The sequence below is a fragment of the Pleurodeles waltl genome, chromosome 3_1, assembly GCF_031143425.1.
Source record: "Pleurodeles waltl isolate 20211129_DDA chromosome 3_1, aPleWal1.hap1.20221129, whole genome shotgun sequence".
Classification (NCBI taxonomy): Eukaryota; Metazoa; Chordata; class Amphibia; order Caudata; family Salamandridae; genus Pleurodeles; species Pleurodeles waltl.
Window position 1 is genome coordinate 709,099,494 of NC_090440.1, and position 19,049 is coordinate 709,118,542.

General features: G+C 46.5%; 1 protein-coding gene across 1 annotated transcript in view; it reads right to left on the reverse strand.

The window, feature by feature from the left end:
- Window positions 1-7,783: 7,783 nt before the first annotated feature.
- The window catches only part of NT5C1A (5'-nucleotidase, cytosolic IA), a 164,597-nt gene continuing 153,331 nt past the window's right edge, over window positions 7,784-19,049 (reverse strand). Inside the window, exon 6 of the mRNA XM_069223419.1 lies at window positions 7,784-15,863. Coding sequence (XP_069079520.1) covers window positions 15,498-15,863 — 366 coding nt within the window. The 3' untranslated portion in view covers window positions 7,784-15,497. The remainder of the gene's footprint in view (window positions 15,864-19,049) is intronic.

Here is a 19,049-nt window from a genome sequence, read left to right on the forward strand (position 1 = left end):
CTTGCAGGTCGTCAGGTCACTCTCAAGCTTGTTTCAGGCTTTTCACATGGGCGCACAATCGGGAAGAATCCTGTCTTTTGTTGCCAGGCAGCAAACAAGGTGCGCCTGTTGACAAGTGAATGTAAGACACTCAGGGCCAGATTTATACTTTTTGACGCAAACCTGCGTTAGGGCAGGTTTGCATCAAAAAGTATAGCGCCGGCTAGCGCCATTCCAGGACGCCAGCCGGGCACCATATTTAAGGAATGGCTCAAGCCAGCGCTAAGGCCCGGTTAGCATAAAAATACATGACGCTATCCGGGTAGGGGAGCCGTAGAGAGAACTGGAGGGTGTGCGGGAAAGAATGGCGTTAGTCAGGTTAGAGTAAAAAAAAATTACTCTAACCCGACTAGTGTCATTTTTTGGACGCACAACCCCCCTGGACATGGCTCCTGTCTTAGTAAAGACAGGAGTCATGCCCCCCAGCCCAATGCCAATGCCCAGGGGACTTATGTCCCTGGGGGCAGGGAAGGGCACCTGTGGGCTGTTTCCATGGTCTCTGACAATGGAAATGAGACCACAGGTCCCCTAATGCCTGCCCTGACCTAGGCGTTAAATAATGGTGCTAAGCAGTCTTAGCGCCATTATTTAAGGTCCTCCTCCTCCTGTGTGTGATTTTTGCACGGGAGGATAAATAAGGCGCTAGGGCCTTTAAGTCATTTTTTGCCTGGGAATGCCTACCTTGCATCTCATGTAGCAAGGTAGGTTTTCACAGTAAAAAAAATACGCTAACTCCATAACTTTGGCGCTAGACAGGCCTAGCACCAAAGTATAAATATGGAGTTAGGTTTGCATCAATTATGTCCCCTGGGCATGGCTACTGGGCACAGTGCCATGTAGGGGGGTGGGGGGGCAAGTTAGGCCCCCCTAGGCACTTTGAAAAAATAATTTAAAATACCTACCTGGACTTACCTGGGATGGGTCCCCCCATCCTTAGGCATCCTCCAGGTGTGTGTGCGGGTGGGTGGGGATGTCCCTGGGGGCAGGGAAGGGCACCTGTGGGCTGTTTCCATGGTCTCTGACAATGGAAATGAGCCCACAGGTCCCCTAATGCCTGCCCTGACCTAGGCGTTAAATAATGGTGCTAAGCAGTCTTAGCACCATTATTTAAGGCCCTCCTCCTCCTGTGTGTGATTTTTGCACGGGAGGATAAATAAGGCGCTAGTGCCTTTAAGTCATTTTTTGCCTGGGAATGCCTACCTTGCATCTCATGTAGCAAGGTAGGTTTTCACAGTAAAAAAATTACGCTAACTCCATAACTTTGGCGCTAGACAGGCCTAGCACCAAAGTATAAATATGGAGTTAGGTTTGTATCAAATTAGCTTTAAAAAAAAAATGCTAATTCGACGCAAACAGAGTATAAATATGGGCCTTAATTTTAAAGTCTACTTATTGAACATATTCAATAAAGTACTGAGCATGTTTTCTTTCCATTAAAACATTCCTAATCCTCACATCATTGAATAGGCTTCTACATTCTTCCTTCTGCTTGTCTCCCTGTTGGTGTTTTCACTCTGTATTATTTAATTTTCTAAGAAGTCGAGGACTCTCTGAGGAGGCTCTGCAGACCCCCAGAGGTCCCCAGAGCACAAGTTGGCAGCACCTGCTTTAATTTATGTCAATAGGATTTGTTATACTGCAATCTGGAGATGACGGGCCAGCTAGGCAGAAGCCTCTTCTGCTTGACTTTTTTCCTTTAGATTCCCCCTTGGGGACACATTATCCGTGGAATATTATATTCTTTCAGATTGCACTCAACTACAAAGAAGCCATATACGATCATGAGAAGTGAGTGTAACTTTGACATTTTTTTCTAATTGTTCGGGTATGACAAAAACATTTCTTCACATCATTGAGGGCAATGGCACGGTTAACTCCAATGTGACAGTGAAATGTTGTAATGTAATACAGTTTTTTAAAATGTGAGTAGGAATCTCGTTTGGTACTTATATCGGTAAATTACATAAATATCATATGTGGTGAGTCTTTCGGTTGTGATTTTGAATTGTTTACGGGTGTGGGGGGAGTCTTAATGTGTTTTTTGTGTCCATACAAGTCTTATATATATTTTATATCTGTTTAGATGCACAATGATTAGGATGAAATGGAGTATGTTTTTATGAAATAGTACATGTATGCTTCTTTTGTAAAAATTATTTTTTGGTAAAAAGAATATATGTATTCTTAAACTGCCCTGATGAAGTCCTTTACAGGATGAAACACATTGGCTGGGCTGAGGTACTGAATATTGATAAAACACTAGTAAAGAAGTTATTACTGAAAATTGTTTGGCTGCCTCCTCTTATGTGGATTGGAAGAATACGAATGTGTGTGATTATTTCGTGTATTAATCTGTACCCTGAAATTTAGATTGTGTAGCAAATATTTCAAGTGTTCCCTTGTTACTGAAATTTCTTGTCATTTGTATATCATGATGTGGTGGGCATTTTGTTTTTTGATAATATGAAAAAGGGTCAAACAGTTCTCTTGGAAGTGGAATGATACAAGTCTAATCACAAAGGTAATTAAAAAGCTATGCCCCAGGGGAGGAACAAACAGAATCAGAGAAAGAAAAGCCACTGAATAACAAATAAGACTGAGAAAAAGCTAACCAATTAAAGCAAGGGACTGACCCAAAGCTTTCTCTTTCCTACCCAATACAACTTTCAACAGTGAACTAATAAAGAGGTCTCTTGGTGAAACCTGAAAAGTCTACAAGTATCAACCAGAAGGCAGCAGTGGACCAAGAATGTTTACTAGCTAAGCTCAGCCTGTCTTCACAATGGCTGGCTAGGTTGGACGTTATCTAGGCATTGCAGATGCCTTTCTTTTGGTATTTAGCAGAAGTGCTTCATTTGTAAAATAAAAAAATAAAAAAAAGTAAGTGCCTAGGAAATTGTCAGGAAGTCACTGCAGTTTGTACAACACATTGCCCTTGCCAGTGTTGCCAATGAAAGCACCAGCACAACTACTAGCCACCCCACTGTTACAAGTGTGAAACTTCACACTATTTCAGGCCACTCAAATTGTAAGAATGGGCAGTGCTTTAAATGGGCCGGTACTGTCCGGTACTGAGTACCGGCACTTTTTTATTTTGAGAGGGAGAGTACCGGAACATCTCAAGAAAAACGTGACACTTTTAATTGGAGAGTACCGGCACTTCTCGGAAACAAGAAGGTACTCTAGCACAGAGTACCTGCACTTTAATTTTTCCATTTCAAGCACTGAGAATGGGTTGGGCGGAATGTACTTGTCATTTTTACTGTATATTGAATTATTAAACAGCTGTTGGTGGGCTCATTTGAAAATGAGACAGAGAGCATCAGCATGTGATGCATTGTTGTAAGTAGGTGCCAGTGTTGACATTTAAGTGCTGGTGCTGGACACCGGAAAGCACTGGCTTAAATTAAGCACTGCTTACCAGGGTCAGTGACAATATAACAGTGTCTTTAGTTCTTGAGATGTTGTACCCAAATGGGCCTGAAAATGGCCCATTTGGTCACTGAGGTCTTAAAAGGTGCTTATTCACTAAGGAAAGTGATACGAACAGCATTTGGAGTTGTTTTAGGTTCAAGCGAAAAATGCCCATTATCTTACAATGCCAGTCCTCTTATGAACAATTGCAAGATTGTTAAAAAAGTGCTCCTTCCCCACCTGTCACTTTGTGTCGCTTTGCCTCACTTTTTGACGGTGCACAGCCTTAGTAAATCTGAACCTAACTGTTCACATCCGCATAATAATTGCACAGGATCTCCAGCGGACCAAAAAAGAAAGCCACACTGCCTGGTTTAGGCAGGTGATATGATAAAAGGTAAATATCTGAGTGTCACGAAGTGCCATATATAAGACAGAGCCAATAACTTGCTAATGGCATGGCAGCAGCATGAGCATTGTAGGCTTGCTATTTTCCTGCAGCTTTGGCAGAGGTAGAGGACAACCAGATACACACATGCTCTTGGGACTTTCAGGCACTTTAACAAAACACATGAGTTCCACAGGCCTTTATGACACAGAGAAAACGAGAATGAGCTGCACCAGGTAGCAGGCTAGTGTAGCTCTATGAGAGGGTATGTGATAAACCTAGATACATAACACTTTGAGTCCAACCTAGTGCCACCTTTCTACGCTGCACAAATACATGCCAACACACTCAAATGATGTGGGAGATGTGTGACTTTCAAAGAAAATATACCCCCACAATTTATTATTGTAGCTGTCTCCCATCTAAAAATGCTTCCTTTTTAATGTAAGTCAATAGGAAAAATAAATTCCTCTGATTTTTTTGTTTCAAAATCTCCTTTGTTCCTGATTCAAAATGTTATCATCTGCGTATGCATAGCACACAGAGGCACTTTGATGGCTCACAGGCACATGTTTTCCAGACTACAGTGGCACAATGATGGCACACAAGGGCAAAGCAGTGATCTCCAGAGTACAGAAACACACTTAGGCACAGTGATAGCACACAAAGGCACAATGAAGACGAGGGGCGTAGCTTAGTATGTATGATTCAGCGGTAAGTCTCTCAAATTTCCCAACCAAAGAAGCAGTGGGACACAGGGTGAATGTGTGAGGTGCTCAAGGTTAAGAGTGGACTGTTCTCACGAGGAGCAGGGTGAGTACTGATTTGCATTAAATGGGCCTCTTGGTCTGATTTAGTTAGGTGGCCATTTACCCTATTGCCGTGGCGATGGAGTAGCCTGTCTGCCAAACTCAACAGTCCCCCTGCCAGACTTTCAGTCAAGCAGACCGCAAGCTTTACATCAATATAGTAAAATTTACTCTGTCAGTGTAGAACTTCTTATGACGGCCCAACAGAGTATGTGTCATCGGAAGTAGGCCATCTGACCGCCTGCCCTATTTAGAGTGGACTGTCATTTTTATTTATTTATTTTACTGCCCATCAACTCCAGGTATATCCTAGTGGTGAGGAACGGTAAAAAAGAAGAACATGACCTCCACACAAGGGGAAAAAACTGGTGTGGGGTCATTAGTTTTTATTTTTATTTTACAGAAACAAATTCTGTCTTTGGGAGTTTGTTTTTGTTAAATTTAAAAAAATGGAAAAGTTGAGCTTTTTCTACATTGACAGTAACCACCATGAAAGCGGTTCCAGGCAATGCATTGAGCTGTCCGCTGGGCTGGCAGACATCTCAACATTTGGTAGGCAAAGTAAAGGCAGCAAAATCCTCTGCCTATAAGTTAGGCCCTCTGTCCAGAGTGGCACATTGAGCAAAAAAATAAATGCTTTGGAATACTACCCCAAGGAATTGCCAGTGGGTAGACTATTTGCAAGCATTCATTCCATCACCTTTTGGGTATTTGATTAACAATAGTATTCCTGGAAACTTGAGACCGGCACAGCTTTCCCAGCCTGCTACTGCCAATGTTTACGGAATCTACAAAGTAGATTGTTTGCATGCAAGTAGTACTTTTATGGTTGCACAGCTGCTACTCTTTTGGTAAGCCGGTCACTAAGGGCATATTTGAAAAGAAGTGGTACAACACAAGCAAAGTTGCTGTGCTGCATTGCATCACCTAAAGTGTGAATTGTGCCATATCTTTAAAGAAATGGTACAGTTCTGCTGATGCACTTTGGACTCCTAGCACCAACGAAGGCACCCATGTGCCATAGTTAAAGGGCATCTGCTTTCTGGTCATGATAGTGTTTGTGCAGGAAGGACTTTCTTCCTGCACAAAAACTATCTTTAGAGAGGTATTATTGTTTGTAACACACATGCAAGGAGAAATAAAGATATTTCTCGGTTTTATGCCATCCTCTTTCAGGCAAGCTATTTTGGCACAAACTCATGTCTACAACTCTTAATAAGTATGTATTTGCATCGGAATCCATGGGTAGATGCATGAGAATGCCCATGCACCACCCATGGAACACTTACCTGATGCAAAGTAATGCAAAGCATCGCAATGCGCTGTATTGTGCTACTTTTTTTTTACCAAGCCACTAAATTGACATTTGCATGGCTTTGTGAATACCGAAAATAATTTTGTGTCAGGGCTGTGTCAAAAAAGTGATTCAACCCTGACACAAAATCTGTGTAGATCTGGATGTAAATATATTGACATTCCTGATCCCAAAAAAATCTGGGCAAGGTAAAACCACATGGTGTAATCAGGATGGCAGACATAGCAGACACGACTCGGGGCCTCCAGACCCAACTACGTAGCCAAGAATGTATTTATTTGAGGGTGTCACAACCCAAACATGCGCACCCCCATACCCCTTTTAAAGTACACTCCTGAACACATAAGCACTGTGATGGCTCACATGCACAGTGAAACAAACAAGAGGGACAATGATGGCGCAGGCACTGTCACCCTAGAGCACAGAACATTCCACATCCACACGGTGACTGAAGTACAAGGATGGTATATTAAGGCACAGTGACTCAAGAGGCAAGTGACAGCACACTGTGACAATGACACCAGAGCTCAGAGAAGGCATAGAGAGCACAGTGACTGCACAGTGTCCAAGAAACAGTGATGGTAAAAAACATACATTGGGCAGAATCCACTCACACAAATCTTTGACCTTGCTAAAAGATTATTTTGCCCCCTCGCCCCCAATCCTGGTCCTTGAAGATGATGATGATGACAAATATCTCCAAGTCATGACTTTAACTGCGTGGGGCACAGTGGTGCTGAGCACGGCTGAAGGACACAGAGCACTGCACTTGTGTGCAAGTAAAACGTCAAGTTTTGAAAAACGTGTCGATTTTAAGAATTCGCGATCATTTTCTTCACTTCAATCTGCAGCAGATGATTCTTTCAAGCCTTAGGTGTACAGAAGGCCAGACCATGAGTACCTGGTCTTGCATTTCTGGAGACTTCAGAGGATGTGCAGATATACAGAGGTGATGAGATGGAGCATGTCTTTGAAACAGTTGTTGCAAAATGGCGGTCCCCGTCGAAAGAAATACTCTATGACAAATGGGTACATAATAAGTAATAGTTTAGAGGCAAGGAGCCAATGTTGCTTACATCAACCTTTATTGTTCAGCGGAATAATCAGTTGGGTGCTGCTGACATATCTGCAAAGCAAAAATCTAAAGGACTGCATGAATGTAGCACAAACATTAAACAATGATGGTGTAAGTGAAGTACCCTGAGGGACGTCACATTGATAATATTGGTAAGGTCCATGAGACGCTGCCTGTATTTTCTGTGTAAAAAGGAAGTGCACTGCTCCCCACCCAACCCCGTGGAGTCACTGAATGAAAATGCTGAGGGACGCAGCATCGAAGCGGAGGCCGGGTCTACAATGATCATAGCAGCTGACGTTCCTCCATACTGAGTCACCTCGAAGTCCCCAAGAGGTGCTGGTACAACAATTACAGTTCCATGATTTTTTAAAGTAAATTCCGACTGCCGTCAAAGTGTTATTGCTTTCAAAATCGGCGGAAAGCTGTTAATTCACAGCTCTTTCTCCTATTTGGGGATAAAGGGTGCAGGAGTATAGGCCAAAAGCCAGAATGAGGGGTTCTATGCTAGGCTTGTGTAAGAGGGGTCATACGGCGGCTTCCTTCCACACCGAAGCATAGTGCCTCAACCTAAAGATGAGTTAAATGCCTGCTAGCGCTGGGGTACCGCCCTCTCGCTGGTTTAGTTAGAGGGTGAAGTTGTAGGCGGGAACGTGGGGAAGCAGCAGAGCACGTGCTGGCGCGTGCTCTGGGCGGGAATGTTTCGCTGCTGCGCCTGACAAGAATGAGTCGGGTGGAGGACGCCCTTTAATACAAGTCTTTATTACAGATAAATACACAGAAAGGCATTTCCAATATTAATCACTTTCCAGATCCAACGTAAACATCGGAAGACGGATCTAATGCCAGGCAAGCAGCAGGCCCCCGAGGAAGGGGACAGCGGAGAGGGGCGAGAGCGGCGTGTTTGCGTGTGCTTTGCAGAAGGGGTCGGGGGACAGGGGTCAGAATGGCAGGGGACAGTGGACAGGCAGAGGGAAAGGACATGAGCTATTTAGACAGGAGTGGAGGAGGTGGTGAGCGATAGGTGTGGCTTGAAGGGCGGGCGTTGGAAGGAAGGGTTAAAGGGAAGGAGCGTGTGGAGGGACACTGCGTACAGAGCTGGGTGGAAGGGTGGGGGGTTTGCTATTGAGAGCAGGAAGGCAGGTGGGGAGCGGGCATGGAGCCGGAAGGGGACAGTTTTGGCGCACGGGAGAAAGCCGAGCATTCAATGACTGTGTGTCACTGATTTACGTCAGAACAGCATGTACCGTTAAAACAGCTCCGACACGCACACAAACACACGATTGATAAACACAAACTTTGAAGGACTTTAAAAAGGCTACAAATGTGATGAGGGCTGCCCCTACGGTGCACTTGGATCTCATACAAAAGGTTCAGTTAGAGTTTATTCATGACTATGAAGATCAGTCCCGTCGCCATAGCGTGGGTAACACATACACGCGAATGGAACCCTGCAAGTCTACACACGGGCACTCGCACATACAAGTGGGCACACGTGTGGTCACAACACACACACAGCCCTGATTACCAAGACAAACACCAGCAGGAAACCCTTACAGACAGGCAAAAATACAGGGAAAGATATCCATTCGACAAATATAACAGATAAATGACGACATGCATACTAACACGTTTGAATAAGTACCCTGTGAATGAAGCCAGAACGCCCTTTTTGGAAGGTCCTGCCGTTTCGAAAGGACCCCTCTACTCCTGTCGCTGCGCACGTGGCGGTGAGACGCGCTGTGAGGGCGCGTCACGCGCTTCGCTCAGGGGAATAATGCTCCTCGCGCTCTGTCCGTGGGCTCCAAGCTCATTCATTACTCGCTCGCTGCGCCCCTGACTCCCCAGACGCTTGCTCCTTTGCCCCACAGCAAGGGGCAGATTTTAAAAAACAAAAACCGGGGCATTTCATAATCACAGAAGTAGGAGTACAACTTTTGAACTGGCCACAGGCCACAAAACGACTGATAGAGCTCGCCGAAATAGAAACCACAGAGACACTAAGGAGTATAAATCAAATGCAGTTTGTACGCAGAGAATCATATGTGTTCATTTAAGTGATTTCTGAAAAGGCTTGACACTAAATGTGCACCGGAAGAAATACAAGCATGCCTCCCTCTCTGTTCACTTGACACTCCTGAAAAACTGGGACATGACTTGAAATCAGTGAAATTTGCCGGGACAGATGATGAAAAACCAGGGCGTCAGGCCACCCTCCCCAAAGCTCCTTTCACGGTATCAGATGGCTCACATTTCCTCCCACCACCTGACCAGAGGCCGGGGTTCTCACATTATCTGTCTCTGGGACCCAAGCTCCTCAGACTTGCTGGACGTGGCCCCTATGCTCCTCTCATTGCATGCCCATGGGCCCCAAGCTCCTCATGCTGTCTTTCCATGGGCTCCGAGCTCCGCACACTCACTGTTCATGGTACTCTAGGGCCCATATTTATACTTTTTGACGCAAACCAGCGCCGGCTTGCGTCAACAAATTTACCGCCGGCTAACGCCATTCCAACACACCAGGTGGGGGCCTTATTTATGGATTGACGTTAGCCCGCGCATCGGGCTGGTCAGAGTAAAAAAAAAAATGACTCTAACCAGGCAGCGCCGGCGTAGGGGTAAATGGGGGTTGTGCGTCATAAAATGGTGCAAGTCAGGTCAGCAAAAAATCATGGCTCTAACCGGACTTGCGCCATTTCTTGACGCACAACCCCCATTGAAATGACTTCTGTCTTAGCAAAGACAGGAGTCATGCCCCCCACCCAATGGCCATGCCCAGGTGACTGCTGTCCCTGGGCATGGCCATTGGGCACAGTGGCATGTAGAGGGGCCCAAGTTAGGCCCCCCTATGCCACAAAAAGAAAATACTTACCTCAACTTACCTGTACTTACCTGGGATGGGACCCCCCATCCATGGGTGTCCTCCAGGGGTGGGTGGGAGTGGCAGGGGGTGTCCCTGGGGGCAGGGAAGGGCACCTGTGTACTGATTCCATGGTCAGAGACCATGGAAATGAGCCCACAGTTCTCTTAACGCCTGCCCTTACCCAGGCGTTAAAAAAACGGCACACATCAGGCTGGGTGCCGTTTTTTAAGGCCCGCCTCCTCCTGTGCGTCAAAATGACGCAGGAGTATAAATAAGGCGCACAGGCCTTAAAGTCATTTTTCGGACAGGAACGCTTACCTTGCATGTCATTAACACAAGGTGGTTTCACGCATCCAGAAAATGACGCACACAGAGAAATTTTGACGTTCGCGGGGTCGGGCGTTATAGTATAAATATGGTGTAAGGTTTGCGCTGAATGTGCGTCAACATTTTTGACACACATTCAGCGCAAACAGAGTATAAATATGCCCCTAGGTCCTTTCTGTATCTGTCCATTGGGACACAGCTCCTCACTCTGCCTGTTCACAGCTCCAAACTTCCTTTCTTCTCTGTGCAAGGGCCACAGGCTCATCACAATGTCTCTCAGTGTCGCCCAGAGCTCCTTTTTTTTATCTCTGACGAAGGCCTGCAGGCTCTCAATGCTGTCTGCCCATGGTCTCAGAATTCATTTTAGTCTCTGGCCATAGGGCCGAGGCTCCTCAGTCAGCCCGTCCTTGGGTCCACAGCTCCTGTCCCCAAGGGCCCCAGGCTTATCACACTATCAGCCCTTGGTCCCAGGGATCCTTTCCTTTCCATGCAAGTGCCACAGGCTCATCACATTGTCAGTCAGTCGTGTCAGAATTCACTTCAGTCTCTGTCCATGGCACAGAGGCTTCTCATTCTGCCTGTCCTTGGGCCCACAGGTCATTTCCCCTCTGTCCAAGGGCTCCAGGCTTATCACGGCATCTGTTCGTGGACCTCAAGTTCTTCTGACCCAGGCTCCCCACACTGTCTGTCCTTGCGTCCTGGTTTATGCCACTCTGTCCACGTGTCCTACTCTTTTCGCACCTCTGACAAAAATGTAGTACAAATGTTTATTTTTTTAAGTGGAGTGATGACTGGAGACTCTGGAGGACATAAAATATTGCAGCAGTACCGGTAGCAGATGGGCACAATGAACGGTCCTGTGTCTTCCTGGGTGTCATGTGGGTGCACTATGGCCCCTCCATAACAAAACAACATCTAACACCAATAATTATGTATCCAAAACTGTGATCAGTATTGAAAGTGTCCCCGGAATCCTCAAGCTCGTGGACGTGTGTGAAGATGAGTAGTACACACGCTAATGCAAGGAGGAAGACCTGATGTAGGTACGAAAAGTGCAGGTGCTCCTGTGAGGTAGCGAGTGTGCGAGGGCTCTGCATGCGCCGCAGTCAGTGTGCAGGGGCTCGCGCCTGACTGCAATGAGTGTAGAGACTTAACCCACCTGTGCCATGTACTAATTAAAGGCCAGATGTACATACAAACCAATTTGCAATTTGCAAATTGCAAACTGCTAGTCCTTCCGACTCGCAAATTGCAACTTGCAAACTGGTATGCAGAAAGGTGTCTCAGACACCTTCTGCGACTCGCTATGGGGTCGCAAAGACCCACCTCATGAATATTTATGAGGGGGTCGCAGTTTGCGACCCCATAGCGAGTCTAGGCACTCATGGGGATGGTGGCCTGCTGGAGACAGCAGACCACCATGTCTGTGACTGCTTTTAAATAAAGCAGTTTTTTTTTCTCTTTGCAGCCCGTTTTCCTTAAAGGAAAACGAGCTGCAAAAAGAAAAAATACCGAAACCTTTTTGTTTCGGTTTTTTCAGAGCAGGCAGTGGTCCATAGGACCACTGCCTGCTCTGAAAAAATATTTTTGTGAGCATTCACAAAGGGGAAGGGGTCCCATGGGGACCCCTTCCCGTTTGCGAATGAGTTACCATCCACTTCAAGTGTATGGTAACTGCGAGTTGGTTTGCGACCGCTTTTGTGGTCACAAAGCAACTCTACATCGTGATGCGGTCGCAAATAGGAAGGGGACACCCCTTCCTATTTGCGAGTCGGAAGCACATTTTGCGAGTCGGTACCGACTCGCAAAATGTGATTCTGCATCGCGTTGAGCCTTTTGCACCTCGCAAACTGCGTTTTTAACAGTTTGCGAGGCGCAAAAGGCTTCCTACATCTGGCCCTTAATTCTTGTATAGCGATGTTGACCTTATTCTGGGGCGTCAGTGTACTTTACATACTTGTGAAACCAAACTGTACATCAAGGAAAAATCCGCAGGCTGTGACATAGTGTTGAGGTTGGACATAAGAGCGTGAGTGTGATGACAATTGCACAGCAGGTAGTTCATCGGGCTTGTTTTAAACATTGCAAGGATCCACATTTTAGACGGAGGGCACCCGTAATAGTAGTTGAGTGGCTTCAGCCCCATTCATAAAAACGCAGGGGCTCTTTGACCTAGTTACGACGGTGCTAGGTAGGAGTGCATTTTGCCGTTCTAGCAGGGTGACCAGGCGTCCTGGATTTGTCAGGACAGCCCTGGTTTTTCACCACCTGTCACAGCAGATTTCGGGAAATTTAGTTCTTGTCCAGGTTTTTAGAGGGTCTACTGAAAAAGGTGGGAGGCACCTTTTCAGGTTTTCCAAAGCAGGGATACTTAGCAGCCGTTACTAGCTTTAAAAATTGCATGTCATTTTGGTTCTTAGTGCCTCTGCTGTAATCCTATGCTGATGAATGCTGTCATTCTGCGCGCTGGGTCTTTTACTGTAAAATTCTGGCCGCAGTAAATAAGGGTGCAGACGCTAAAGCCTCCGTAAATAAAGTGGGGATGCCCCTTACTAATAAGTGGTTCGCCCTTGCAACAAAGAGTATGGTGAAGCCCCACGTATTATGAAAGTCTGGGAACTCTTTCATGTTATGAACATCTAGCGCTCCTCCCACGCCCCACCTTCCTTCTGCAAGGGAAGTGCTGTCCCCGCTGCCACGAAAAGTGCAGCTGCTAGAATCCCGCTGGGTATAATTGAAAGGAATCCAAAAGGTGAAGTTCTCTTACAGAAATAACACAAATGGTTTCCCAGCGAGCTTGTGTTTGGCTCAGAGGGCGGCAGATCACGGGTTGGGACTAGAAAGAAACCGGTGTACATGGATAAACAGACAGTGAGCTTCATACCCCCTCTTGCGTTATTTTCTGTGTGCGCTCGGCCGGTCCTCTGACAAACTCTCACGGCTCGACACTGCCCCCTTGAGTCGCTGATGGGGAACTGAATGCTGTTTTTTTGCTGATTTCGGGGGATGCATGTGACTGCTCTTCCTGCGGAAGGGGACCGAGGCCCCGGGTGGACGCCGACATCCTGATTTGTATTCACACATATAAATCTCTCCATTTCACAAGGACGTCCAGGACGAGAGTTCTCTGAAACATGATCCGTTGGTTCCTTTGGATAGTGACACTGGACTGTTGAACGCTGAACTTTTAACTCTTACTGAAAGGAAAAAGGAAAACGTTTTCTACATTTTGGCATTGCACATTTCCGCGAACTTAATATTGTTTACATTACGGGGGAGTGGGGCCGCAGCAGTCGCCGTGAGACTAGAAGGACCCTGGAAACAGCTGAAGACAGCACGGCCTGGGTGGCTGCTCTCTCTGAGGACCCCTCCACTGAGAAGAAGAAGGAGGAAGCAAGCGAGAGGGTGATGGGGAGAGTGTAGGGATAGAGAGGTAATGGGTAGAGCGGCAGCGGCATATGGAGAGCGGGACAGGCCGACAAGGAAGAGGAAGTCGCGTCACAGAGAAAGGGGTGAGAAGGAGCAGAGGAAGGGGAAGAGAAACGCTATATACCTAAAGTTTCACCCAAGAACTCCAGTCAGGTTACATAGACAGGAGAAACTCCAGTGATAGAATCACATTCCTGGGAGCGACGTCATCGTCAGGAACACAGTCCAGTGACAAACACCAACGACAGAGTCTCATTCCGAGAGCGACGTTTTAGTCAAGAACACACTCCTACGACGCATTGCAACAGCGACAGAAGCACATTCCAATAGGACACACCAGTGGCAGGATCACATTCTATGAGGCACACCAGCGACAGGTTCACACTCCTATGAGACAAATCAGTGACAGGTTCACATTCCTATGAGACAAATCAGTGACAGGTTCACACTCCTACTGACACACCACTATCAGGATAACATTCCTACTGACACACCAGTGATAGGTTTTCATTCCTACTGGCATTCCAGTGATAGGTTCTCCTTCCTACTGACACACCAGTGACAGAACGACATTCCTACTGACACACCAGTGATAGGTTCTCATTCCTACTGACACACCAGTGATAGGTTCTCATTCCTACTGACACGCCAGTGACAGAATGACATTCCTACTGACACACCAGTGATAGGTTCTCATTCCTACTGACACACCAGTGATAGGTTTTCATTCCTACTGACATACCAGTGACAGGAGCACAATCCTACTGACACACCAGTGACAGGATAACATTCCTATGAGACACACCAGTGTCAGGATCACATTCCTACTGACACACCAGTGAGAGGAGCACATTCCTACAGCACACCAGTGAGAGGAGCACATTCCTATGAGACACACCAGTGTCAGGATCACATTCCTATGAGACACACCGGTGACAGGGTAACATTCCTATGAGACACACCAGTGTCAGGATCACATTCCTATGAGACACACCAGTGTCAGGATCACATTCCTACAGCACACCAGTGACAGGAGCACATTCCTATGAGACACACCAGTGACAGGAGCACATTCCTATGAGACACACCAGTGACATGATCACACCCCCATGCTGCACATGCCTCAGGGCGGTATTGCTCTGAGTTACACCAGTGACGGGATCACACTGCAACAAGGCACCTGTGTCAGGCAACAATGTCTTAGCTAAATTGTAGGATTTGGGGACGACAGATATAGAGATACATTCAGCAACATTTTCTAATCCAGTCAGGAGACAGGCCCAGGCCTATCATATGAAGAAGATTGAGAGACAGCTTCAAGCCGTCGGCTAAGCACACCGTCCTCAGACTCGAGACAGGCTAGGGCCTAGCAGCTGAGGAAGGTCTAGAGACAGTCCCAGAGACAGCCCTCTGTCCTTAAGAAGGAGCCCCAGACCAGAGACAGACCCACTCGCTGACTGATGAAAGTGTCAACACACTACAGCGTCACAGGGGCACAGTCCAGCCGGCCGGGGAAGGTGTCCTAAACTGGATACCATCCCAGTCAGGCCATCTGTGACAAATGTCACTAACTAGAGGCGTCCCTAGCCCTGCAGCCTGGAGAAGGCGTCAACAATTCATGGGGTGAGGGAGACGCCCCAGGCTGGAAGTAGCCCCAGTCTTGCTGGGCGAGAAAGGGGCCTCCAAAAATAGGACTAGCCACACGAGCTGTACAGAGAACACAGTTTAGGGACAGGCCCGGCCCAGACAGCCGACGGATATATAAAAGGCTCAGGTAGCCAGCTGAGGACGGTGTCCGAGACCGGAAGCAGGCCCATTCGCGCTGGCTGAGGAAGGCCTCACGCCTCGGTCTTTGGGGCCTTGTCTTCCGTAGGTCGCTTTTGTTTCTGAGCGACGCCATATGGGACATGGGCTGCAATGGTGCCCATTTGCTGCGCCCCTTCCACATGAAACATCTGGTCATCAAAGAAGATGTGCGGACGGATCTTCTCCAGGAGAGGCCCTTTGGGGGCTCCTGCCAAGAAAAGCGCCTCGTCAGTCTCCAGGCCCCAGCTTCGCAGGGTCTTCAGAGCTCGGGCTCCGGAGCTGGCAGCGCTACGGGCGGTGACGAGATAGGTCCGGATAGGGCATTCCAACCTCAGCCCCTTGGCGTAGAACTTCTTCTGCAGCTTTCCCAGCGCTTCCAGGAATCCTTTCAAAGGCCCCTAAAAGTCGAAAAGTAGACTGTAAGCAACACATTCAACAACGACCGCAAACCACTCCAATCAAAGCAGGTTTATCGTGGAAAAAAGCCTTCCAAACAGCGTTCTTTGCAGTATTACATCATAGGGCTGTTGCATTCTGTTTAGACAATTGTACATTTCAGTGCCGAGAGTTCAAGCCCAAGTGGAGTGTCTGTGTGCTTATAATACACCCCCGGCCATTTATTCACCAGGCAGCCTTGCTATTCAGCCTTGGTATCCTGTCTTCAATTTCTTAAGTCACCTTCTTTTAACTGTTGCTATTTTCGCCCTATCCTTTGTCATGGGGCTCCTGCCTGGTGACAGGCCTGACAGCTGTGGCTTGATGTGGAGGGGTAAGTACCTGTTTGAGCGACTGAGGAGAGAGCGCAGTCGCCACAAATAGAGTTCTTGTGAAATGTGTTACTCGAGAAAGAAATCTCCCCCTTCCCAGGCCTAGACCTCTGCCACGCAGTGAATGTGTTAGCGGGCGAAGTGGGAACCCCGAAGAAGGAGTTCCACCAACCGTTTGCCCCTCTCCACACCAGCAAGTGCGTCATGAGACCTGGGACTAGATTTACTAAACGTCTACACGGGCGCGATACAAATCGCCAGCTTCAACTCACCTGTGCTAAAGGCTTTTAGTGCTGAAAGTCCACCCTTTTGTAGAGCCTAAATTGGTTTGCTCCGCAAAGTGCCAACCTCTTTTCATTTTTTTTAAAAGGGGGCGGGCCTTTGGTGGGCAAAAACTCCCCTTGGATTTGATGTAAAGCTAGGTCAATTAAAATAGACTGAACTGGAATTACGTCAAATCCATGTTTTTCATCAATAACCTTTCATAGCAGATTCAAAAGTCTTTTCCCATATTTTACAGCATCTCTGCCATTAAAATAAGTAACTGTCCTATTCTGTTTGTCTACAGTTATACAGATCTAGATTGCATTATTACTATTTTTCATATGGTTTACACTAGCACCTTTGTAAATTAATGTATTCTTCACAGCTTATAAGGTTTTGAAACCTTTGCATACTGTGACTAAAGTCCACCACTAAAAGCAAGAAATGAGTACTTTCTTTGTGTAGTTTGTATGAACTCTCCAAGAACACTGTACAAACCTTTGCTTTGTCTTTCCTTACAGTAGGACCCTTCCATTGAACACCCCGAATGGACAGGCTTCGTCCGAAACACCCCCGCAAAGCCAGTATTTATAACCCCCACGGCCTCACAAACAGCCAGTCTTTTCTACTTAGCTCACATTTCCATACCACCCATATACCTTAAGCTTTACATTGTGCCTGTCACAACACAACTATTTCTATGTAGACAGCACCTGGTGAGTTGCCTGCAGTTGCATTCTATCCATATCACCTAATTTTCTGTATGACAAAACACTTATTCATTACCATCTTCTGCTGGTAGCACCAGACATTCTTCCATTTCCGACTGAGTGTATGGAGTCTAAACCTTTCTACGAAACCCTAAAAAATGACATGAAAATAAACTCAAGTTAAAGCCTGACACAACCCTAGCATTCTCCTCTGGGGGCACCTGACCTTACACAATCACCCTAGCCCTGCACCTCATGATCCTGGGAACTGTCATATCCCCTTTACCGCTGCAACCTCCGGACCCTTGGCTGGTTATAACCCGCACAAGCCCTCCGTCACTGCATCTCCAGGGCTGCTGGACCTGCCACACCGGGATAATACTGCACACTGTGGCACCTGGACATGTTCTTAAAGAGGCACCTGCCACAACCTATTTACTTCTGCACAAGCAGATTCATCTAGACATGCACAACCCTTCTAACACAGCCCTTGTTAACACCAGGCTCTTCCATAACTCCACTGACTTTGCATGTTCGACTTACAAATCGGAACCATTCAAAACATAGGGCCTAATATAGATCCCGGCGGATGGAATACTCTGTTATAAACGTAACGGTTATCCTTTCCCTCCCAATATTACAATCTCCATAGGATATAATGAGATCGTATTACGGCGGACGGGATATTTGTCATGTTTGTGACAGAGTAATCCTCTCCGCCAGGATCTAAATCTTAATCTAATCAGACTATTTCTGTTTACACATTCTTCTGGCTGAATATTCTCCTTGAGGCCTTTTTCAAGGGTTCATATCTTTTCTTCAGATCTTTTGCTTTGTCAGGTGCTCTAGACTTTGTGATAAATTGTTCATTTGTTTCCATTCTAGGATCCAGAACATCAGTAATAGCATTAAGAGATCACAGCCTATCTCACAAGCCTACACCTGAAAATACCTAGACAGCTTCTTAAGCCACTAGATGGTCCTCCTTTATTTCCTGAAGGTATTAAAGAAGTTTCAGAGTTCTACATAAACTCAAGTCTGGTTCCCCGGACAAGAGTCACCTAGTCTCCATTTTACAATCCTTTGCACCTGACATTTTCCAGACTTACAGACATTACTGACTCCTTAACTCCAGGCTGGTTTCCACTGAATGTTAAGGTTGGGAGTTGTTACCCATCTATTGAAAAGGACAAAGTGTACCAATCCATTACAAGCAATTATCTACCTATCACACTACACCCAGCAAAGCAAAATCACAGAAAGAGCAATGGCAACACAGCTATGAACCTATTTGGTGAAGGATGACATTCTGGATCATTGGCAGCCTTGGTTTGGCACAGGAACTGCTTTGCCTATTGCTGAATGTGAGCAGCAGACCATCTTAGAAGAAGGGGGCGCAGTGATATTATCATATTTTCCTGCTGTGCTCGACATGGTTATCATACTATCCTCTTACAAGACTCAGTGAAACAAGTATTACGGGGTCAGGTGAAGTAGATGTACCACATACCATATCTGCAAGGACAATCCGGCTCCACGCTCTAAGTCTAACAGTGACTACTGAGTATCCAGCAAAGAATGAGTAGCAGTGTTCTCAAATTAAATGCCAACAATCCCGAAGTCTTGCTAGTTGGTATACAGAAACATATATGGCATAAGTTGCTTTGGCCCTCTGCCCTAGGGAGTCTCCATAATGTACACAGAAGGTGAGGTCTCTGGGAGACCTCCTGGATGAGGGGCTGTCCTTCAAAGGGCAGATGCATTCTGTCACTTCTTCTAAGTATTGAGTCTGCTGAGCTGGGTCCTTCCTTTCTTGTCTGACCTTCACACCAAAGTGGTGGCT